General features: G+C 40.9%; 2 protein-coding genes across 7 annotated transcripts in view; both read left to right on the top strand.

Moving 5' to 3' along the window:
* lamb2 (laminin, beta 2 (laminin S)) overlaps positions 1-10,447 on the top strand; it is a 53,228-nt gene extending 42,781 nt beyond the window's left edge. For both annotated transcript variants that reach the window (XM_040013753.1, XM_040013752.1), the window contains 14 exons: positions 161-385; positions 489-706; positions 787-883; positions 2,196-2,377; positions 2,477-2,667; positions 4,548-4,732; positions 4,872-5,113; positions 5,296-5,499; positions 6,045-6,189; positions 6,291-6,498; positions 6,585-6,726; positions 7,826-8,002; positions 8,079-8,238; positions 9,211-10,447. In XM_040013753.1, the coding sequence (XP_039869687.1) occupies positions 161-385; positions 489-706; positions 787-883; positions 2,196-2,377; positions 2,477-2,667; positions 4,548-4,732; positions 4,872-5,113; positions 5,296-5,499; positions 6,045-6,189; positions 6,291-6,498; positions 6,585-6,726; positions 7,826-8,002; positions 8,079-8,238; positions 9,211-9,347 (2,513 nt within the window). In that variant the 3' untranslated portion in view covers positions 9,348-10,447. The remainder of the gene's footprint in view (positions 1-160; positions 386-488; positions 707-786; positions 884-2,195; positions 2,378-2,476; positions 2,668-4,547; positions 4,733-4,871; positions 5,114-5,295; positions 5,500-6,044; positions 6,190-6,290; positions 6,499-6,584; positions 6,727-7,825; positions 8,003-8,078; positions 8,239-9,210) is intronic.
* Positions 10,448-11,205: 758 nt separating this feature from the next.
* Positions 11,206-23,509, top strand: part of usp19 (ubiquitin specific peptidase 19) — a 24,425-nt gene continuing 12,121 nt past the window's right edge. Inside the window, exons 1-10 of one of the 5 annotated variants that reach the window (XM_040013756.1) lie at positions 11,206-11,539; positions 12,557-12,947; positions 18,004-18,132; positions 18,363-18,499; positions 18,742-19,272; positions 20,278-20,662; positions 21,821-21,977; positions 22,078-22,149; positions 22,672-22,787; positions 23,128-23,360. In XM_040013756.1, the coding sequence (XP_039869690.1) occupies positions 12,722-12,947; positions 18,004-18,132; positions 18,363-18,499; positions 18,742-19,272; positions 20,278-20,662; positions 21,821-21,977; positions 22,078-22,149; positions 22,672-22,787; positions 23,128-23,360 (1,986 nt within the window). In that variant the 5' untranslated portion in view covers positions 11,206-11,539; positions 12,557-12,721. Of the gene's footprint in view, positions 11,540-11,592; positions 11,864-12,556; positions 12,948-18,003; positions 18,133-18,362; positions 18,500-18,741; positions 19,273-20,277; positions 20,663-21,820; positions 21,978-22,077; positions 22,150-22,671; positions 22,788-23,121; positions 23,361-23,509 lie in introns of those variants that run through there. The other 4 variants (XM_040013754.1, XM_040013758.1, XM_040013757.1 and 1 more) reach the window with 4 other exon arrangements.

The raw sequence follows: 23,509 nt of genomic DNA, 5'->3' as shown, positions 1-23,509 counted from the left end.
CTAACACTGGAATTTCATACTTTCCTGCTTCTTCTCGGATCATTCATCCTAAAATCACGGCACAAAATGGAAAATGTAAAACTATTTTTGCCATCATATCTTCTTCCTCTCTGCTCTGGCCATAAATAATGACAATTTCTTCTTCTTTTTCCCAACCTAGGTGCCCGATGTGAGGAATGTGCCCCGGGTTATTACGGTAACCCCTCTCAGCCAGGAGGGCGCTGCCAGCCGTGCCAGTGTAACAACAACATAGACATGTCAGACGTGAACGCCTGTGACAGTCAGACCGGAGAGTGTAACAAGTGTCTTTACAACACTGAAGGTCCCAACTGTGGCATCTGCAAGAGCGGCTATTTCGGGGATGCTTCCCGACGAAACTGCAGGAGTGAGAATCACTTTCACTGTGAAAAGAAAAAGCTCTGTGTTGCACGTTAGCGATACTTCAGAAATCGAAATAAATCCTAATTAGCCTTTTTTTTCCCCTTCAGAGTGCACATGTAACTTCCTGGGTACTGAACGCAGCCAGTGTATTGAGCGCGAGGACTGCGTGTGCCAGCGGGCCACAGGCCAGTGCCAGTGTCTGCAAAATGTCGTAGGTCTGGCGTGCGACCACTGCGCCCCCAACCACTGGAACCTGGCCAGTGGGAGGGGCTGTGAACCATGCAGCTGTGATCCTAACAACTCTGTTACCTCTGCGTGTAATGAGGTAGGGAATACTTTGTGTTTTTTAGTGGGAATGCTTTCACTATACAGAGCTTGTGTGACATATTTCTTTTTGTCGTGCAGTTCTCTGGTCAGTGTCAGTGCCGTGATGGCTTTGGAGGGAAGACATGCACAGACTGTCAGGAGAACTTCTGGGGAGACCCCAGGACACAGTGCAGAGGTGTGAGACACAAGAACATGAGAAAACAGTGTTAAAGAGACCAAATGATTTAAAGAGATGAACTCTTGCTGCTCATGCTTTGAGATTGTTTGCACTCAAGAAAGTATTCTTACAGAATGATAAACACATGCACACAGTGCTGTTAGTTACAATGAGTTTCAAAATAAATGTATTCCATAACTGGACAACAGTCACTCAGGTTAGTCAGTCAGGTCTCAACAAAAGGAGACTATTTATCCACCTGCACTATTTTCATTTGGCACACTAGCTTTTGTTTTGGGACCTCTGTGCTCTTCCAAATGCACACTTGGAAAATAGCAGCAGGACCCAAGCACAGAATACTGTCTGAGAATGTAAACGTTATGATTTAGAGACCCTCTTAAGTATTGTTGCATCCTCTAGGCACTGCTGTACCCTTGACAGGGGTTACTCAGTTGCATCCGTGTGATTTGTAGCCTACAGAAAGCAATCTTGAACTTTTTATAACAATTTTGTACCATAAAGTAATATTACAAACATTGACATTATAAAGAAAATGTGATAGTAGAGATTTGTGACTAAGCTTGTCTTTGGTGTGTGGTTGGATTTTGGCAGTAAGCGCTTTGTTATTGTGGAAATTTTGTGGGGCTATATGCAATATTGTACACGAGTACATTTGCATTGTTTTAAGCTAATATGCAGTTATGTATAAAATAACGTACACCTTCTCTGAATTCAAATTCAGCTGAAAGATTTTTATGTATCGGTTATGTATGTTTTGGGAGTTTGGTGGTCGGCAGCATCCAGCTGTGTGCTACCACAAGGAGGAATGACATCATCACTAATCTGTGAGAAGTAATTTTTTTCATGCCCATCAACCAGGGAAGGGTTATAACACCATTTCCAAACAATTTGAAGTTCAACATCCTACAGAGAGAAACTTGTTCACAAGTAGAAAACAGTGAAGAAAGCTATCATTCTTCCCAGCATGGACATTCCAACAAATTCAGCCCAAGGCCAGACTGTACAATTCTCAGACAGACTACAAAAAACCTTAGAGCTTTGTCTTAGACTCTAGAAGTCTGACTTTGTGTTTTAAACATTAAAGTTCATGACAGTAGAACTGGAAAAAGACTGATTAAGTATGGCTTGTTTGGAAGGGCTGCCAAGAGAAAGCTTCTTGTGTCTTTAAGAAAGTAGAGAAAGAAAATAAGAGCTTCTCCTGTGCCGTGTTCAGCCAGCATCAGGTGAAGACTCACAGAAGCTAATATGGTGCTGCTAGACTAGCTCCGGTTGTTCTCTACTAACTATCCTCTCATTTTCTCCCCTATAGCATGTGACTGTGACTGGCGTGGGATTGAGACCTCTCAGTGCAACCGAGTGACAGGCCACTGCGTTTGTCAGCAGGGAGTGTCGGGTGTCCGCTGTGACCAGTGTGCCAGAGGCTTTTCTGGCCAGTTCCCCAACTGCCAGCCCTGTCACCAGTGTTTTGGGGACTGGGATCGCATTGTGCAGGTTCAGCTTTAATGCAGGGGAGGATGGATCTAATCCTTGAATCATTGATTGATTAGGTGTCAACCCCAATCTTTTGTTTCTCTTTCTTGTCATTACCAGGACTTGGGAGCGCGCACAAAGGCTCTTGCAGAGCGTGCCCATGAGATTCAGACCACTGGGCTTATTGGACCTTATGAGAAAGCCTTTAAAGACCTGGAGGAGAAGCTGGCACAAGCTCAGGACATTGTCACTGCACGCAATGCCACTGCTGCAGCTGTCACTACCCTAATGGAGCTTATTGAAGATCTTAGGTAAAGCAGATTCATCTGCAGTTATTTTATCGCTTAATTTAGCTAATAGTTTCAGCATAAACCCTTATCTTCCTTATCATGCTCAGTTCCAGCTCCATAGTTTTATTCTTTGACTTGACTTTCATAGCTTTGCATGACACACAGTCCAGAGTGCCTTAGTCCACCCTGTGTCTGAGTTAAATATTTCTGGCTCCTTTCACCTTATTATTATTCTGACTGGTAACAACCTGTAAACAGAAGGTTTGGCAAAGTGGTGGGCGGAGCCTCTCTTCTCACAAAATAGAGTCGTGTGGCTGAGATGACCATATTAGGAACATCTGCTCTCACATGCAGGACCAGCAGTAGAAATAAAAAAACCTTTTGATCAAGGACTTTTTATCATATCTTTTGCCAGATCAAATAGCAAAACAACATAATCAAACATCATTAACATATTTACTCAGGAGAAGAGATGGCAATCATGGGACGTCTTGAACAGCGATACAGTGTATATATTAGAGCAAGTCTAAAAGGTTTATTCCACAATCTATGTTGCTATAGAGATAACCAAAGCATGTCCATTAGTGTGGCTGGGGCCCCTCTGCAGTCATATTTAGGATCCAGTTCTATATGAATTTTTGATAACTTGTCCTTAGACCAATGAAGATGATGTGCGCCTTTAAACGGTGCTGCAGAATGTCTAAGGCACACCGTACAAGTTTAAATCCTCCTTATACTTTTTCCCATTTGGGTCCAGAGTCAGTTTCCCATTTCAAGATCATCTCTTCCCCTTTTTACAACAGCGCTTTTTTGTAAGTTATGGTCTTTATAGATTTTTAATCACCATTTGACGTCTCCAGAGTACGTGGCAGGGATCATTTTCTGTGAAAGAAAGGATGTGCTGCGAAACACCGCTTGGTTAGATGCTGGCAACACCAACCCTTTATGTGAACATCCGGGTTAAATGGGATTAATTTAGCAAAATTAATAACCAGCTTCATCTGACTGTTTATCCTGATCCCCAGTGTTAGAGTAAGTGAGTAAAGATAATGATAAGATACACTGTTGAACTTGCCCTGATCAGTTGAAGTGTATTGAGAGAAGTATACATCCTACTCATTTGTTTGTCTCATGTGAAGCAGGCATGTGGTTGGCTGGAAATGGACCCAGAATTCAGGACTCAGCAGACGAATGTTAAACTCAAAATCACAACTTTATTGCTGGCAAAATGTGACACAGGGACTGAGGATAAACAAACATGGATATATGACTGACTGGGGAGACAAAACGATGAAACACAGAAGATTATGGGAACAGGAAGGGCTAAATACAGGGACAGGACTACAGATGTGTTAGATTGATTAGACAGTGAAAGCAGACAGACATGGGGACATGAGCAGGGAGACAGAAAGGATAACAAAGCATGGAGACTAAACAGACTACAACAGGAGACGCTGATGACAAGAAACAGAGATGAGACTAGGAACAGACTGGACACGAAAGGGAACTAACCTAACAAAACAAGAACCTTGAACTAGAAATAACAAACTCAGGTGCGCTAGAGAATACTAAACTCAACATTAACTAATATAAAACTTGAATGTAAACATTTCATAAATCCAAAGGAATGAGTAAGAGTTGAAGACCCAGGACCGTGACATTTTTTTGATTTGATTTGAAATCTTATCAACATATATTACATTTTCAAGCCAAACATATTTTATATATACAAATCCTACAGTGATTTTAGTCAGGTATCAAAGGCTTCATCATTTACAGAAGGGGTAAAGATGGGGGTTTTTTTTTTACTGATGCTGCAAACCAGGGAAGAAAAAACAACTTTCAGAAACTGAGATTTGTCTGTGGATACAGATGTTACAGATGTTTGTCTTTCTCACCAGAGCACAGATTGGTGAGACCACTGATACCTTAAACAGTCTTGAGGGAGAATTAACCATCGTGCAGGACAGCAACTCAGAGGCAAGCAAGGAGCTGAGTGCTCTGGAAAGAGAGGCCAAAGAGCTTAACCTCACTTCAGAGCAGCTACACCACCAGCTGGATATCCTTAAAAACTCCAACTTCTTAGGTGAGAAAACTGTGTTGATTTAAATTTCTGTCTAATAAAATCTAAGAATTTTTTTTTTTGCATAATTCCCTCATCTACCTCCCATTTTTCACTCCAATCAGAAATAACATCAGCATCTCATCTAATATGTTTCTTAAAGGGGCGTATGACAGCATCCTTAGCTCCTACAACAGGTCTCGCGATGCAGAGAGGCGGGCTAATGAATCAACCACCACCAAACCCAGTACAGTCAGCCAGTCTGCAGACACACGCCGCCGCACTGAACGCCTCATTGCTGCAAAGAAAGACGACTTCAACCGTAAAAATGCTGCAAACAAGCGTGCTCTGGGAGAGCTCAACACCAAAACACAGGGCTTGGACATGAAGAAGCTCAACGAGAAGGTTTGTTTTATTCTTTATTGTTCTTGTTTAGCTGTCTGCACTCATATAGTTTCATATTTACTCATATTTATTTTGTAGGTGACATAGGCTCTATCCACTGTGGATTAGAGGAGTACCTGAGTCCTGCACATATACTTGCAATATCCATACCAGTGAAATGACATTTGCATTCATACCAACAGGTTTGTGGGGCCCCAGGTGATGCCCCCTGTGCAGAAAGCCCCTGTGGGGGTGCCGGTTGCCGTGATGATGAGGGGAAGCGTCATTGTGGAGGCCTGAACTGTAACGGTGCTGTGGCAGTAGCTGACAGTTCCCTGGAGAGAGCCAGACATGCAGAGAGGGAGCTGAACAAAGCTATGAAGGAAGTGGAGGGACTCTTTACTAAGGTATGAGAGTATATGCAGATCTATAAATGAGATGGGTGTGTGTGTGTGTGTGTGTGTGTGTGTGTGTGTGTGTGTGTGTGTGTGTGTGTGTGTGTGTGTGTGTGTGTGTGTGTGTGTGTGTGAGAGAGAGAGAGAGAGAGAAACTGGTTTTCACAGGACTCTGGATTCCTGCAAAAAACGAATTACTTCTAGCAGTATCTGGAAGTATAGGCTTTATTTGTAGTTGAATGACTTTATCGCTCTGACACATCAATGTGGAGGAATTTTTAACCATCCTTCTCTGTCACAAGGCTTGCATCCCTATCCCCAAATATTAACATTAAGAGCTTGGGTCAGTTCTGTGTCTGACCAGTTAGCTCAGTAGGTTGAGAAACAGACAGAAGTGTGAGGAGCTTGCAGAAGGTGATTTCTATAGTGAGACACTTCGCTTGATTTTCAGAGAATTGAGGTTACTCTAGTAACCAAACATTTTGATTGCACCCACAGTAATAAGTGCAGTTGTAAATCTCCCTATCAAAGATATAAACATTTGTGTCTTTATCCAGGTGGCAGAGGCTAAAACACAGGCAGAGGAGGCTAAGGGTAAAGCCAAGGCAGCTCTGGATAAAGCTGCCACTACCAAGAACAAAGTGGAGCGTTCCAACAATGACCTGAGAGACCTCATCAAACAGATCAGGGACTTTCTCACACGTAATCTTCAAAGGATTTATTTATTGATCACTGAAACCTTGTTGAATATTGATGTTACCTGATAATCTAGCCTCCTAATAATCCTGATATATCTCTCTCAGAGGAAGGTGCAGACCCAGACAGTATTGAGGCAGTGGCAAACCGTGTGTTGGAGCTCTCCATTCCTGCTTCACCCATTCAAATCAAGCATCTCGCTGATGAAATCAAGGAGCGGGTCCACAGCCTTTCAAATGTGGATGCCATCCTGCAGCAGACGCAGGATGATGTCCGCAAGGCCGAACAACTGCTGCTGGATGCCAAAAGGGCGAGGTAGTTAGATTTAAAACTGTATTATAATGTATCGGTATAGAATTATTTGTGCTACTTGCAGTCATTAATGCTTCACTGTTGTGAAGGCATCATGCTGAGGGGGTGAAGACGACAGCAGAGACAGTGGAACAGGCCTTGGTGGATGCTAAGAATGCCCAGACTTCAGCAGAGAAAGCCATAACAAAAGCCAGAGCTGACATCGGGGAGACTAAAAAACGGCTGACAGAGGTTAGCAAAAATTCATAGCACTTATGTATATTGTGGGCATTGCCTGTATACAAAAGATGGATGTAGTCGCTGTGACATCACTCATTGCTTTTCGATTCCTAGTTATAAAGTTTCAGTGTTAGTATTTTGACCAACATCATGTTAGTTTTTTAGAGCCCAAAATTGCTGTACATGGATGAAAGGGGTTGAGTGCTAAATTATCAGCTAATTAGCAAGCTTCTTTAGCTAGCTGCATACATAATCTGTATGGATATAATGCACACACTGGTATACTGGTCTCATTTGCTAAATGTTATTCTTACTGAATCCAACATGATGTTAATTTGATTAATGATGCTCAACATTACTGACAAAAAAGATGATAAAACAGCGTTGTTTTGGGATGAGCCCACTGTGTGACAAGTCCCTACTGTAAGAGCAGAGCCGTGGCCTTGGTTTCACTGTCATTTCTGCTCCTCACTAGTCACATTTCAAAGCACAAATATGGTGGTGATGATGAAAACTTCAAATGCCTTTGTGCACTTATATGTACAGTTATCTTAAAGCACTTTCATTCTAGTGGTCAGTAGAACACAAAAACCTCATGTTTAGTGCCCAAATAAAAACAAAAATGAAAGTTTGAACATTTTGCAGACTTTGTCCCAAAGAAAAGTTTAAAAGGTTTTCTTCCGTAAAGGTCATATTTCTACTATTTTGTTTGTTGTTGCAGAATCTCTCTGGTCAGTGGCTGTGAGCCACAGTAAAGCTTAACTGAACAACAGGTTATTTCTTTAAGCATTTTACATAAAAAATATAGTTTAGGAAGTTAAGAGTTGTTTCTGTTGGACAACTTCCTTTTTCAGCAGGCAAAAACAAAACAAAAAAAGCAAACTAGATTTTAATGACCCTAATTATAAAAGATAAATATACATATCACAGTGTTTTGTTTATAGCATGTTTCTGCTGCCCCCTAGTGGTTATAAAATACATAACCATAGATTAAAAGAGTTTTTTTGTTTGGCTTTTTTTTTTCATTCGTGAAATTGGGATAATGACAGTTATCCCAGTTAGATAATTTCAATTCAGAAAGAACTTTACTTCTTTTACCCATTCTACGCAGATTGAGTCAGAAACATCCGATGGTGAGATGAACCTTAATGATGCCATGGCCCGCCTCAACACACTGAGACGTGAGATCAATGCCTTGAAGACCAAACGTGCCAGCAACAGCATGGCAGCTGCCCGAGCTGAAGAGACAGCTACCATGGCACGGGACAAGGCAAATGAAGCCAAGCAGGTGTGTGTTTGTGTGTGCTTCATAACAACCAGACATGGCTGTTATAAAAGAAGATGTCTTCTGTCTTTCTGCGCAGATTCTGGATGGTCAGTTGACAGATAAATACAATGAGGTACAGCAGCGGGTTGACACTAAAGCCAAGGCTGTGCAGGATGCCAAGAAAAGGGCAGAGAGACTCAGAGATGAAGCCAAGGAACTTCTGAAAGATGCCCAGAAAAAGCTACAGAGGCTTGCAGGTACTTATTAATGTCTGTGAGTGTCTGGAGGAGAAAAGCAGATAGCAAAGAAACAGTTGATGCAATACATTTATCAAATTTTGTCTAAATTATGTCAATCTTGACTTGTAGGCAACATGTGTACATTTTTAAAATGTGTGGTGACTGACAACACTCTAAGAATACAAGTCTTTAAATGACATTAATACAACGAAATGATCAGTTATGAAAAGAATAACGTGGACAAAAGGCAAATAAACCTTACCAAACAGAAGACATTAGCACTTCTGTAAATATATACACTATGTTTGATATAAACATGAATTTTCAAAGACTAACATAACTGCTCAGCATACTCACATACTCAGATCACATCAGCAGAGAACTTCAGTATATTAAGCTGACAACTTTTGCTCCACAATTATTAACTGAATTTATTTCATTGAAGCAAAAAAAAAAATCAAAATTGTTATTAATTAAATTAAATATGGTGTGATTAATTTTGATAAAACTAACATTTTAAATGTCACACTGTTCCTTCCAGGCTAAATTCTGTGTCGATCATAACATTCCCTTTATGATTGACACATTCATTCATAACATTTCTCTTTCTTTCAGCTTAAAAATCTATGTAAAATACTTGAGTTGTGACCTTTTTGGTTGCAAAGCATTAAAATACAAATCTAAAATACATCTAAGAGCATCAGTAGGTTTCGTGGCAACAGAATAAATATTTAGCTTTATTTGGCTGTCATTCCTTATCATGTGAATACTAAATGAAGAACATGTATATGACTAAAACATTTGGGTCCTACAATTGGTCCCTGAGGAACTCCAAATGTTAATTCACAGTGTTTTAAAAACAGTCTAAAATTGAGAGTGAGAACATTTTTCCAGATACTCCAGATTAGATAATTTGTGTGTTTAAAAGCCAAGACCCGATCAGCTAATGTCTCGCTGTGTAACTATTCCTGAAATGTCTGGATTCTGCAGAGTTGGAAAAAAACTATGAGGAAAACCAGAAGAAACTGGAGGGGAAGGCTCGTCAGCTAGACGGTTTGGAGGACAAGATGAAAAGCATCCTCCATGACATCAACAAACAGATCCAGATCTACAACACATGTCAATAACTCACCACTCAAAGTCAAAAAGAAAGAAGTCCGCCATCTTCTCCGTCTGTCACTTCCTTCAGATACAGTTACACGTCAAAACGCAACAAAAAATAAAGTCACTCCAGAAGTGAATGTGCATTTTTGTCTCCAAATGTTCCTGTTTTGTCAGTGTTTGCAATGGTTGCTATCATATTGACATAAATAAAGGTTGTCTGATGTCATGTTTTATTTCTGATTCAAATTCGAGCACAATATATTTGCATTTATTGCTGCAAACAAGATCACATGTATATGTTAAAATGTGTGATTTCAATTATAAAAACAATGTAAGTTATATATTTTAAATCATTTTAAATTATAATGTTTTCCCTTTATTTACCATGTGATGGTGTAGCTGTAGTTAGATGGTCCAGGCCTTAACCATTAACCATTGTCTTCTGTTATTGAATGTGGATGAAGTTGCAATCAGCTGTCACATTTTTCTCTTAAGTATTATTTTGTTATTTTGCTTTTTAAATTAGAACAAAATCCTCAGAGGAAGGAGCAAACAGAGCCGTGTAGTTGTAATAAGAACCTTTATTATATATATATATCTATATAAAGTTGTCCAATGAAGCACAGATGAAGTGTGAGTCAGGAATCCAGTTACCGTGTTTGTCTTCAAGCAAAATAACAGGGAAACAAATCATAAACATTTATATGTGGAAAAATAATGAACTGTTTGTCTCTGCTGCCTGGAGTAGGAGGGTGGCTGTATACTGAATGTTAAGAATTGCAACCAAATGCCAAACTGGTGCTGCACAGATTGTGAATGTTTATCACACATACTGTGATGGAGCTTGGAGTTATTGTTTATTGAAGTGACATAGTAATAAGCGATGTGTAGTACGCTGTTTAATTGTGCCTTACATTGCCAGTATCATACATTCTTTTACTATTTGCATGCCAATTTGCTTTTTGTTTTTTTTCTAGGTGTAACAGATGATTTTGGTACACCTAGAAGCTGCAGCCAAATGATTGATAACTGCTTAACAAAATGAAAATACCAAAAGTAACCTTTGTAAAGTTTTAAAGTGTACAGTTTGATGAATGAATAACTTTTAAAAAATCTGTGTAGATGTTTGTTTGTTTGTTTGTTTGTTTGTTTTTTCATTACATTTATCACAAAGCAGAATGATTTGAAGTTTCCACGTTTTCTAACCGTGCTGTCTTGTGGCTCCAATGTGCATGGGGTTTGCGGTGGTGCAAGATGTCCCATTTCTATTTTTGTGTCTGTGTCCTTGATGTGCCCTTTTGACAGAATCTGCTGCACTGCAAGTTTTACAGCTGTCCGTTGGCCAGGTTTGCCACTAAGTGTTGGCAGATCTCAAAAGAAAGCAAAAGACTTGAGGTTGATCTGAAATACCTACCTTATGCCATTTGTAGTTGTTTGGATTTGAAGTTTTTGTAAATGAGCCAAAATTGTAATGAGGTTTGGAAGTTATGGGTTTGTTTCTTGGTGCGCTTTAAATGTAGTTGCTGCAAAACCAAAGTTACATACATTTTTCAGGAAAAGACAAACAGACAAACTACTACATACTGTAGTCTAACAAGATAATGGAGACCTATTTGGGACAAGGCTTACTAAATCTAGACCTCTGTCCTTAACTTGTGTGAGAATATTGGTGCACAAAAGGATGTCTGTTGATTACAGAGGCTCTCGGATGCTCCTTAGATGACTCGGAAGGTTTTCAGTGTCTCGAACATTTTTTACACATCGGAACAATATAATAAATGTGGTATATAATAATCAAAAATTGAGAAATTTAATCTAATGCATTTTGTTATAGAGCGAGAGAGAAAGAGAGAGAGAGATCACGTGAGCATGTCAGCCAGGAAGTGACCGTGCAATCGTTTCAGGTTTGGCCGGTCAGCGCTGTAATTTCCTCCAAACAAAGTAGGACTCGCCCCGCAGAGGCCGGATGAAACCAATGGATTGAGCAGGATTTCTGCTGTTGTATTTTGTTTGATTTTCTTCGCAATTGAAATGTGAAGAAATGGGCCCTGGTTAAAGGAAAGAAGATTCTAGAAACACCGTGGACTACGGGGTTTCGAGTTCGGGCAGGAGCATAGCGGCCTGCGGCCGAGAAGGGAGCTTTAGCAGCCGGGCAACGAAAAGAAGTCGCTCGCTATTGTGTGTTAAAACGGAATTAGCATCATAATAAATCCCCGTAAGTGTCATGTTGTTACGTTAATCTGAATGTAGTGTTTTAACTGCTAATGTTCGTCAGGTGTCACGAGATGTCTTGTCTTATTTGTTTAAATTGAATAGCCGTACCAACCCGTTTGGTTTGAGCTACCGCTAGCGCTAGGCTAATGACTTTAGCTGCTCGGAGCTCTGTAGCAGCGCTTGATTAGACGACCTGCCCGGCGCTCCGCTGGGGCACACGGTAATGGAGATAAACTACAGCCATTAAAACATTACTGGCGGTATGCGAAAGTAATGCGACTGTTTACTACTGCCCCGAGAAGTCAAAGCAGCGAAATTAGATACGGTATGTACATAAACAATTGTTACATTTCGCGGTGTAGACCAGGTACATCAGGGTTACGGTGTTATGTTACTCTTCTGAAGGTTAGCAGGTTTTTTAAAGAGAGTTGCCAAAGCATGACTTTGAGAATATAAGGTTAGTTTGAAGCCTCGTGGAGACCTATGTGCATGCTTCATTATTTACAGGCACATGACAGCCACGAACACGTGTGCCTTAAAATAAACGAACCTATATAGTCTGCTGGTTATTGGCTAACTTACAGTAAGTAAGCTAACTAGCCTGATAAGGGGAAGCTCAGCAATACGGATTAATAAACAGCGGTCGGCTATTTAGTAAATGGGTTGTACTGAACACTAACTAAAATGGCTGATTTATCTGTTGTCCTTTGTTTGTCATTTTACTGTGGGCTAGCAACTTGCGGTTGCTATGCTAAGGAAACGGAGCAAAGCTCAATGTCCGACTGGTTCAGTCGATGTTATGCTCAGCCATATGCTTTTTGTTGTAAGGCACAATAGTCATGTTCTTTTTCAGCATTGCTGTTATCTGACACCTGCTCCACAGCAGGTCCCTGTCTCTGGATGTGTGCATGCGTTTGCTGGTGTGTGTGTCCTACTCAAGTCCATAGCTGTTTGATATTCTGTTACATCTTGCAAATTGCACATCATGATAACTGACAGTGAATTGTCTATGCTTTAGGTCCCCATCCCTCACTAGTCTTCCTGATTCTGTTCTGGGAGAGTTCAGACCAGCATCATCGCCAAGATAGCCGGGCCAGGCAGGAAGAGGCACACCTCAGATCCAGACCCCAGCAGTGGTAGTGACTCTGGCGACGGGCGGCCTGTCAGTGCCAAGTGCCTGAAGATGGCCAGCAGCGGCAGTAGTGGTGTGGCCGGGAGTGAGGCGGTGGGCCACCGTGGTGGAGCTCAGCAGAGAGGAGGCAGTGGCAGAGAAAACGGCTCAGACTTGCCCTCCAGTACGAGTAAGAAGAAGCAGAAGGACAGGGCCAACCAGGAAAGCAGAGAGGCCAAGAGAGCGGCGGCAGCAGCTGCTGCAGCCGTGGATGGGGTTATTGCAGAAGTCAAGAAAGGTAAGAATTACAAAAAGTGTCCCAGCTACACGCATTTTTACATTATTTTATTTTTTGTGGATGTCTACTCTTAAAATGTGGGTAAATGTTTTGTTTTGAAAGGTAACCATGTAGCCTCATTCCCTGTAGCGTGTCCCTGGTATTTTATTTTTCCCTACATGAAAGCTGGTTAGGCCACTTGTGTTGCTTTGGTGTCATTCAGCTGCTTTTCCATGGAGTTTGTCATCCTCCTGATGACTCAAATTCCACCATCTTGAACTTTAGCTAGTGACGGTGATTGTGGTCCCTGTTCTGCTTTGTGAGAGATTCACTGTAAGCCGGAGGGTTACTCAAACCACAGCCTGTGGAGAACTGGTTCATTTGTTTGCTGTGATCAGTTATTTTTGTCAGTAATTATTTCACTTCATTATAGATGCACATTAAAAAGCACATTTTTATTATGTCAACAAAGTCCTCTGGGTGAGAGACCCTCAGTGATCTAGAGACAAAAGCATCTGCAGCCAATCAGTAATTGTCATCTTCTTTCTTCTGGTTCCTTTAGCTGATCCACCACAGCAGATTATTTTGCCTCCATCTCATCCTGTCCTAACATTCTCCTCTGCCACACCAGTTCTCTGCAAGTCCTCCTTCACCATATGCACTATAGGCAGAAACACACTAGTCATCTAGATTTACCTTTAGATGAAGCAGACAGACCAAAGTGCATGGCTGTAGTTGAAAGAGGTGTGCTGATTTTATAACAGAGAGCAAGACAAAATCTTCATAGCAAACAGAAACATAACAAAGAAATTGTTTTATGCTCATTATTTTATTTTTTATAATTAATGAATAGTACAATTGTAGCTGAAATAAATATACAATTTGTTGCTTGGCCCTAGTTTGTGTCCTTAAATCAAACTCAAAGGGCTGTTCCAAGAACCCCCTTAAATCACCTGCCACCTACACTCACCAGGTGCAGGCCAAGGCAGTGGAGTTAGTCCTTAGGATATTGTTGAGGCATTTATCCCTTTGCAACTTCTTTATCGGATAAAACAGTAATAACAGCAATAAAATATTAACTACAACTACATTATATGAATTTGGTAGCACACGTATGTGTAAATGTAAATGCCCAGCTTTTAGTTTGTCATCATTTTATTTATTTTCCAGTACTAAACTTTTTTTCTGTGTAGTGGAATAATTTGCACAAGAGAGTTGAAGAAGACGGAACGGGTTAAATGGAGTGGTTGGAGATGAGTGCCAGGGTTGATTTGTGACAGAAGGAATGTGAAAGTGAAAGAGTAGGTTAATAAAATAGTAGTGAGACCTGCTATGATGTATAGTTTGGAGGTGGTAGTACTAACAAAGTGATACAAGGCAGAATTGGAGGTGGCAGAGTTGACAGTCTTTGGATTTTCTTTGAGAGAGAACAGGATGGGCAAGATTAGGAATGAGTACTTCAGAGGGAGAGCTCAAGTTCAGTGTTTTAGAGACAAGGCTGAGGTGGTTTGGACATGTGCAGAGGATGGATAGTTTTGATTATAAAGAGCCTCACAGAAGCAATGACAGTGTAACAGTCTTAGACTCACCATCTTCTTCTAGTAGATACTGAATATAATGTGTTAAAAGATGAAGAAAACGTTTCATGCTTTCTGGAATAACATAATGGAATACTTTTCCAGTTTAAAGGTTAAAACAAAAGCAGCTGTAGTTTTCTTGTCTGACCACTGAAGGATTTATTTGAGTCCACATAATCTTTGCACAGATTTGTAAATTAGGTTTGTGGCTTCTTTCTTCTTGATGTTTCTCCTTTTCTTTTTTCCTTTTCCTCCATCATTTATTAATCACTAGTATTAAGCAGTATTAATCACTTAACTCGGTTACAGTTGTGAGTGATTTTGTCCCTGAAGATTGAAATGCTAATGCAAAGCTTCTCACATTTTTCATAAGCCCTCGATCTAATAAGCTATTGATTCACAGTGCTTTTTCTTTCCAAAGTCTATAGTCTTTGGCAATACCTGTAAACTATACACATGAGATGCGCCTGCCTTTTGTTTTACTTGTTTTCTGTATTTGTACTCATGGATTTGGACTCAAAGCATAGATACCTCCCTAGCAACTAAAATAAGGACCACAGTAATAGAGCTGTAATCTGCAACAATTACAGCTCTATTACTGTAGTGCTTATTTTCTATTCAATAACTACTTTAGTCCAGCAGTAACAGCTTTTTGGCCAGTAGGGGGAAGGAACATAGGAGAAGATTGTCCCTTTTTTAGCACCTATTCCAATTGCCAATTGCATTTACTTTGTTCGTCTCTGATTTGGTGTCCATCGTGTTCTGATCTTTTTTACCTGATCATGTAGAGCACAGCTCATGCCTGTAATCAGTGCTTTGATTATATATACTTGGTCGTGCTGGAAGTATTGTTTGTAAGTTATCTTAGTGGGTCTCATCAGACTAGACTGTGTTCAGGTCAGTGTGGCTGTTTGTAGTGTTAATAGATGAGCTCTACTCTGGCTCTGTTTGGTTTCTCATGAGACTGAATGTGAGAGTATTTGTCTTGCTGGTTCTCTTCTTCATAGTGAAGGGATGTTATTCTAGCTGAGATACTGCCAGATACTCAACCAGCTGTAGGCTTTTCATGAAAAGGCATCAGTAATTTTTTGATATTATTCAAAACCTGCAATCACCAACTCTGTTCAGTGATGCAAAGCAAAATGTATTTGGAAACAGCAAATTAAATCATTTCATTTTTTATTCATTAATAGTATTACAGTGTGAAATGCTATTTAAGTTGAATTGGTTGACTCACTTTAAATTAAATGTAATTTAATGTTCACAACATTCATGCTGGTAGTTGATCTAACCGTAGCGACAGTCAAAATGAGTTTACCTTAAACCAAAAGCTACTGTATTAAAAATAGATTTTGAGAAGTTGTTTTTTTTTTTCCAGTTGCTAGTTTTGTAGATCTTTCTAAAAGAAACTCTTGCTGCTCGGCAGCCATCTTTGAAATGTTTTGGGGAAAAATAAATGGGAAGAAAATCTGAACTTCACTTTGAGAGTATTATGTGTGTTAATGTGTGCAAGTCAAATATGATGACATACTGCAAAAACTAAAATTCTACACACGAGCAAAGTTTCAGAACCTCCACACAATACTCGGTGCTAGCATAATCGCCGTCTCCTCTCATCCAATCAGAGTGCTAATAAGTTCCGTACTATTTGACAATATGGTTACTTTAAGCCAAGAAAAAGCCAAAGTACTGTTATCTACAATTTTACTAAGCCCACAATTGGACTTCACAAACAACACTGCAACAACATGATTGGCTAATATCTTTACTTTTTCAGATGGTGATTGGCTCTTTGTTAGCTTGAGCAGGACAACTATGGGCTCTTAACAAATGAGAGCTCTCCAATTGATTTCTGTTCAAGAATCTTTGATTGCATGTCTGCTCCTTTCATATGTATATATTAGGGCTGCACGATTTTGCATAAAATGAGAATCACGATTTTCTTTTCCAGTATAAATATTTATTGCACTTATTAACTGCACATCAACTTAGTAACAGTTGAGACTGAACATAAAAACAATAAATAAACATAAAAACAACAAATGTCTCACATTTTGTCGTTGCCGCAAAATGTTGTACTGCTTGAAATTCCGTCTCCACCATTGCTCGACACTGCGTGTATAGAGCAGGTAGTGCAACAATAGAAAAATAGTTGCGGGACGGCACTGTGTAGCGTTTGTCTAGGATGTTGATCATTTTCCTAAATCCCTCGTTTTGCACAGTGTTGATGGGAGCCATATCTTTGGTCAGGTGATAAGTAACAGCCTCCGTAATTTCTTTGTGCCTGCGGAAGTTCGACGGGTATAGGGAAGCGCTGTATAAGGTTCCCGTTATTGGGTGGTTGACTGGGACGGATTTTCTCCTGTCACTTTCTCGTCATCCCTGACGTGTTCTCCGTTGTTTTTTCCCTGCTAAAATTAGCATCACACGGCACAGCTTCTGTATCACGTGGTATAAGGCTCCGCCCTTGTCATTTGTTGAGCAGGAAGAGTGAGCGCTTGTTTTCATGCAGATGACGTCCCGGATCAAAATGCTGTACAATCGTCGTTGTCTTTTTTTTTTTTTTTTTTTTTTTTTTTTTTTTTAAATCGTTGTCATTTGGAAATGAGATCGCACATAAGTATGAATCGAGATCGCAATTTTCTAACGATTAATCGTGCAGCCCTAGTATATATATATTCTGGCTGTAACAGTCCACTGTTGCAGTAGTGTAATTTTAATTATACTGAGAATTCACAAAAAATACACTTAAACACACATGTTAAGTGTTTAAAAAAAAAAACAAACCCAAAAAAACAAACAATTTGTCACAAATGTCAACAAGTTTATTCCTGTCATTTGAGTGGCACAGCTACACTGGTAATCTGACTGTCACCAGCTGAAGGGGATTGAGTGTTCCTTGTGACCTTTTTGGAGTGATTCAGTTGGGGAGAGATTGGATGAGGAAATGAGTGTGGGAAAGTTGAGGCTCTCCAGTTGTTGATGAAGGCTGGGTGCTATGAGCCTTGTGGTACACGTCTTCTTGTTTCTTTCTTTTTGCCCACGTTAGTGTGTTGAGTCTACATTTGAAGAAGTGGCTCGGTAGCATGCAAATGACTTGATGATTTTCCTTCTTGCAATTGTTTACTTGGAATACAGTCTGTGTGGGGTGGATAATTTTAGATGTTCCATTTGTAATTGCTGAGTTCACTGCCTTCTGTCTGCCTCGGTCTGTCCGTGAGTGCTCTGGACTGACCCAGTTGAGCATATGAGCGCAGTGGTCTGTGTGAATGCGTGAGCATGTGCATTCAGTGTGTTTTCCTTTGGGTTCATTGTACTGATGCTGTGCTCTTCATTGGTTTTTACTTTAAAATTTCCTTTTTAACCAGAGGATTTTTTAGTTTTTACGTTTTAATAGGGTCACTGTGGCTCAGGCTGGAGGCTGAGTGATCAGGGTGGAATAATTTTCAAGTTCCTGCTCATCTTTAAAACTCATATGCCTGCTTCTTTGTTTTTTCAAGATGTGTTTGTGGACTGGAAGCAGAATGTCAACGAAGTGACTGTCAGGCTGCGCTGTGGCGAGGGGGTGCAGAGGATAGAGGACATAAACACCACCTTCACAGACACACACTGCAATGTGGATTTCCCAGGTAATTCACAGCAAAGTATAAAAGTGGAGATCAAAATAGAAGCTGGGTCAGTCATAAAATATAAAACCACAAAAGTACATAGCTGTACAGTTTAGCCTTCAAACTCTGGAATTTGGACGTTAAACTTAATCCTTTGGTTTATATCTTGGATTTATTGCAGTTATTCTATTTGAAATGATACTGTAGGTAGAGCTGTGGTCTAATAAAATCGGTGCATTTTCATTTTTCAGATGGACGGCAATGGAGCTGCCAGCTGCAGGAGGAAATCGAGGCCTCATGTAGCAAAGTCCAGTATAAGGAAAAGGGAGGCTTCCTCCATCTCATCATGCACAAAAAGATTCCTTTCCACATCTGGCCTTCTCTAAAGGTGAGTCGCATAAAATTGTTCATCGCTCATTCAAAACAAGTTTAAAAGAATATTAAATTAAACTGAGGTAAGTATGCTAGCCTGCAAGCAACACACTGTACTTGTTATAAGGGTTCTGCACCACGTTTAGAAAAACATTTTGCCCAGACGTGACTGTTAGTTAATCTTTGAAGGAGAGTCTTGCACATTGAAGCTTTAAGTAAGCCCTGTGTTTTTCTTCTGGCTCCTCTCCTCTGCTTTAGTCAAATAAAAAGAAGGAGGCAGTATCCATAGAGACCAAACCAGACATGAAGCCCGTTGCCTTGGAGTCATCAGAGAAAACTCCACATCTCCAGCCCCAGCCTCCCTCGTCACCTGCACACAGCGAGTCAAGACGCGGTGTTAGCAAATCATGTGTCAAACGCAGCCTGAAAACTAAACTGACGGGTGAAAAGGCCACTACGGACTCTGCAGGTGTTAAAAGCACAGCTGGAGATGGCTCCACCACCAGCAGCAAGCCTGTTACCGTCACGAAAGCAGAGCAACCGCATCAGGAACCTAGTGCCAAACGCACAGTTGTACGGCTGCCTAAGACCTCTAAGGACGCTGCATCAGCCGACCTGCCATCTGTGATGTCTACAGCAGCTAACGGGAAATCCACCTGTGCCCACCTGCCCGCTGGTCGGAGCCCACAGACGGAACGGAAAAGTGGAGACAACAGATCTGAGACTCTTGGCAGCGGACAGAAACAGGGAGCAGAAGCAGCTGCTTCCACCCTTACCAACAGAACTCAGGTGAGATTAGATATAATATTGTGATTTATAATTCAGTTTCTTTACATGCCCTTAAATAACTGGATACAGTTGAATTTCTCCAGTAAGCTGAGCTGTTAACTGTCCTGTAAGCAAGAAAACTGCCAACTGCTAGAAAAACTTGATTCCTCCGGCAGGGAAATAAAAAATTCACAAACACCAAAACTGTGTGAACACACAACGGTAAAGAGCTGTCTGTATTGTAGTATCTCTATTTTACACAGCCACTTAGCTACCCCAGCAACAGTATTGCTGTTTTCTTTTGTGTTTATAGTCACACACAGCTGTCAGGCGGATGTGACGTATTCTGAATGAGCCCAAAATCATGCAGAACCCAATAAATAGAAATAATATATTTCCATATTTAATAATATTTAAAATGATTAAACATTTTATTTTATTTTTTTATTTAAATAATTTCCCGACTCTGACTCATTTAAAGACTAAAATTGCAGATTATTTCCACACATCACCCAGTACTAGGATTTAATTCGATTACAGCCAGTAACACCATCTGCCATGTGTGGGCTCCCCTTTTCCAAGTGTCCCTGGAGCTTGGGAGAGATTTGTAATTTTATGAAAGATTTTTACACAACATACTAACAGATGCCATCTAAACCTGTCACCAGACAACAGCCTGCCAGATAAAGAGCAGTAAGTGAGACATGAGAGGACTGTCTGCTCATGTGTATTGGCGTGTTTTCATACAGCTAAGGTCACAAAAGTAACTTTGCAGATACTTTAGATCTCACTGGATAATCAGCTTTTTATGGCATCCTTTGTTTTTGGTCACTGCTGTAATAAGAGGACTAGAGGGTGCTGTGTATACCCTCTCAAATGTGAAAAATCTGTAGCTCATAGATATTCATTTAGTCTCCTTTTCCTATGGGGACTTTGGGAGTGAACGTTGCTCTTTCATTTTTAAAATGTCTCCTGTTTTGTTTTTGTTTTTTTTTTAAATGTATTAATTTATTTGTATTTTTTCAGTTGGCTGAGAAGCAAAACCAGTCATCAGACCAGTCTGGTGCAACAACACATGTCAGTGTGAGCCAGCCAGCAGCTCCTGTTAGCACCAGTGACTGTGTTAAACCTGTCGCCTTCAACAAGGAAATGAATTCGACTTCTCCCCAAAGGCTGGGAGACAGAACAGACTCTGAGCCAGCTGGAAAACCTGTTGAGCAGGAATCAGAGCAGGATCCTCTGATTTGTCAGCAGCTTGGAGATATGGAAGTGGTACCAGTAGAGGCGATGGGAATGCCAGCCAAGCAAAGCCAGCCCCCAGGTGTTGCCCAAACGAAGAGCAGCTGTGACGATGAGGAAAAGCGGGACCAGTCGAAGGAGGAGCCGCTACTGGAAATGAAGCAACTGGATGGTTAGTTGTATATGGTGCTTAAATGCGCTTCTGGAAAAGGTTAAGGGAACAGTTTAACACACAATCAGTCAATTTCGGGGACATCGGTTTGCTCAGTGAGGAGGTGTAAACCATTGGGAATCCATTTCACCTGCTTTGGTGCAAACAACAGGAGAGCAGATGCACTGGAAAGGCAACAAGAGGACCACTCCAAAAAGAGGAATGTTTTTGCATGTAGAAGCCAAACCATTGCTCTTTCCTCATCCCCTATTTGCTGATTTTTCTCTAGCTTTGCTTTTTGTTAGTAACCTTGTCACCAGCGACAGGTCATAGTACCTGTAGTGCATTCATATTGGTTGACAAGCCAGGGTTCTCCGTTAGCACAACTCCCACTAAAGACCCTCATACCACACTCATAGTGTCTGTTTTGACAGTTTGGTTAGAAATGTGTACAACCCTGTCCAGCTGTCCTTGAGTAATGGATCATCTCTTGGAGTCTCATCCATTCTTAAGACAGTGCTGGGAGGCTTGGAGAACACTATCATAACAGCACCAATGTCCTAATCTGGGGAAGCTGGACTATCCGTGCAACATGTACTGTGTCATGCTACCAGTGCAGTGCAAAGACAGTGGCAAAAAGTAGAGGAAAAATCAGTCAGATGGAGTAAGAGAGCAGTGGTATACCTGTAAAACCATTCACTTTCTTAGGTTCGGTTGTTGCCTCTACAGTGCACTTGTTGTTTTTGCACAAAAGCAGGTGAGATCATTTCATAATGGTGTCTGGAGAGGTTGATTCCCCCCCCCCCCCCCCCCCCCCCCCAGTTTGACTGACTTTGTTATACTGTGATTATTAAGTGTAATATTTATTTATTTAGCGTATAATTGAAGGTGAAAATAGTAAATTCCAAAATTTGGCACCTTCCAAAATTCTCTTTTAGTCTCACTAACTTTTCTTCTTCTTGAAACTGGTTTATGACCAAAGATCACAACTGCAACATATAAATGCTGAAAACATTTAAAATCTTTGGTTCCAAGCCAGCTGTGAGATAACCTTGGCTCTCAACCAGGACCTGTCCCGCATACCTTAAACACCTTTCCTGGGATCATATTAGGCATCCTATTCAGATGCACAAACCACCTAACTTCTTTTTGTTAATACTTTGTCCAAACTTCCCACAGCCCCAGAGCCCATGGTAAACCTGCAGTATGTGAAGAATGATTCATATGAGAAGGGCACAGACTTGATGGTGGTCAATGTTTACCTGAAGGGGATCTGCAGGGATACAGCCAGAGTCATCTTCAGGGAACAGGACTTCACCCTCATCTTCCAGACAAGGTTATGACCATGAATATCTACTAATAAAGCATGTGGCTTCCTTTTGGTCAGTCTTGAAAGAGCAGCGAGTGATTGACCTTCCTTTGGCTTTCCTTTACAGTGATGTCAGCTTTCTGCGGCTTCATTCAGATTGTGGACCGAACACAGTCTTCAAGTGGCAAGTCAAACTCAGGTACTGTTGGAGTTTGCTTGTTCTTGCTTAGAAACCAGAATCTTAAAATGAGCAGGTGAAGAGCGCAACACCGGAATGTTTTTCTGTGTAGATGTGTGGGCTAACTGTACAGATATACTGAGCTGTTCCAGGAATCACGGCTAGCTTCTTCAGTATCTAACTAATTGGAACAGCCTAATTAGCCATGAAGAAACAAGAGTGCTAAATCACTAGGGTTAAATCAGGGCAAAGACATCAAACTTATAAGGTAGAACCTGTCACCACATTTAAGGAAACTTGTGGAATCAAACTTCCTTATCTGTGGTTTCTTTTTACGGGTTTAAGCACTCGGCACAAATGGAAGTGGTGCGGACAACATAAATATGTTTAATAGCTGGAATGTTATAAATGTCTTCCAGACATTACGTAATGAATAACAAAGTGGGAATGTTGCACTGATGACATTCTCGTAGATCACTCACCTCCCTGAACTTCTTTTTGCCTTTACAATCTGACCTGTGTACTCTCCTTCCTGTGATTCAGGAATCTGATCCAGCCTGAGTTGTGCAGCTACGCCTTCACTCCCTCCCGTCTGGACATCACTCTGAAGAAGAGGCACAGCCAACGCTGGGGGGGCCTGGAGGCCCAAGCCACACAAGGTCTGCTGCCAGGCTTCTACTTGTCAACACTAGATAAAGTCTTTGGTTTTGTTCTACAGGATTTTTGGACATGATAATCCAGAGAAGTTCCACAATAAAGATGACCAGCACTTATTGCTTGAATTTAGGGCAGTTTGTTGTCTTTTGTTAGTGTTTTTTCTTTACTGTTTGTGGTTGAGACAAATGCATGTGGGTTTTTCAGGTACAGGAATTTGACCTCTGTAACGTGGCATGTAAATGAATATTGCTGCAAAACTATATTTATTATTCCTGTCACATCTCTTGCTGATGAGCTTCATTTTCTAACCACAACCTCTATTGTCCTCTGTTTAAGGTGCAGTGGGTGGCGCTAAGGTCGCTGTGCCCTCCAGCCCTGCCTGCATGGAGAAGAGCCAGCCAGGCAGCAGTCAGCACAACCTCCCAGCCAAGGAGGAGCCTCCGCGGGTTGGGGAAGAAAAACCCAAGACACCCAAGGCCCCAACCAGAGTGGAAGATGGGGGTTTGGACTCTGTGGCTCCACGCACAGTCTCTGAGCACGTTGCTATTACCAAGCCAGAGCCTACTGTTACCATGGTGAATGGATTAATGAATACCCATATAGACTTGAAACTGTGTACTACTATTGTTATATTGTTTTTACTTCTAGTAGTTTTATTATCATTTGGTCCACGTGTGTCATAAGAGCTGACAGCAGCAGGGGTGACACCATAGACTCTGGATGA

This window comes from Simochromis diagramma, unplaced genomic scaffold (assembly GCF_900408965.1).
Source record: "Simochromis diagramma unplaced genomic scaffold, fSimDia1.1 OVJJ01000705.1, whole genome shotgun sequence".
Classification (NCBI taxonomy): domain Eukaryota; kingdom Metazoa; phylum Chordata; class Actinopteri; order Cichliformes; family Cichlidae; genus Simochromis; species Simochromis diagramma.
The sequence above is the reverse complement of the archived record's forward strand: the minus strand, read 5'-3'. Positions and strand labels throughout refer to the sequence as shown.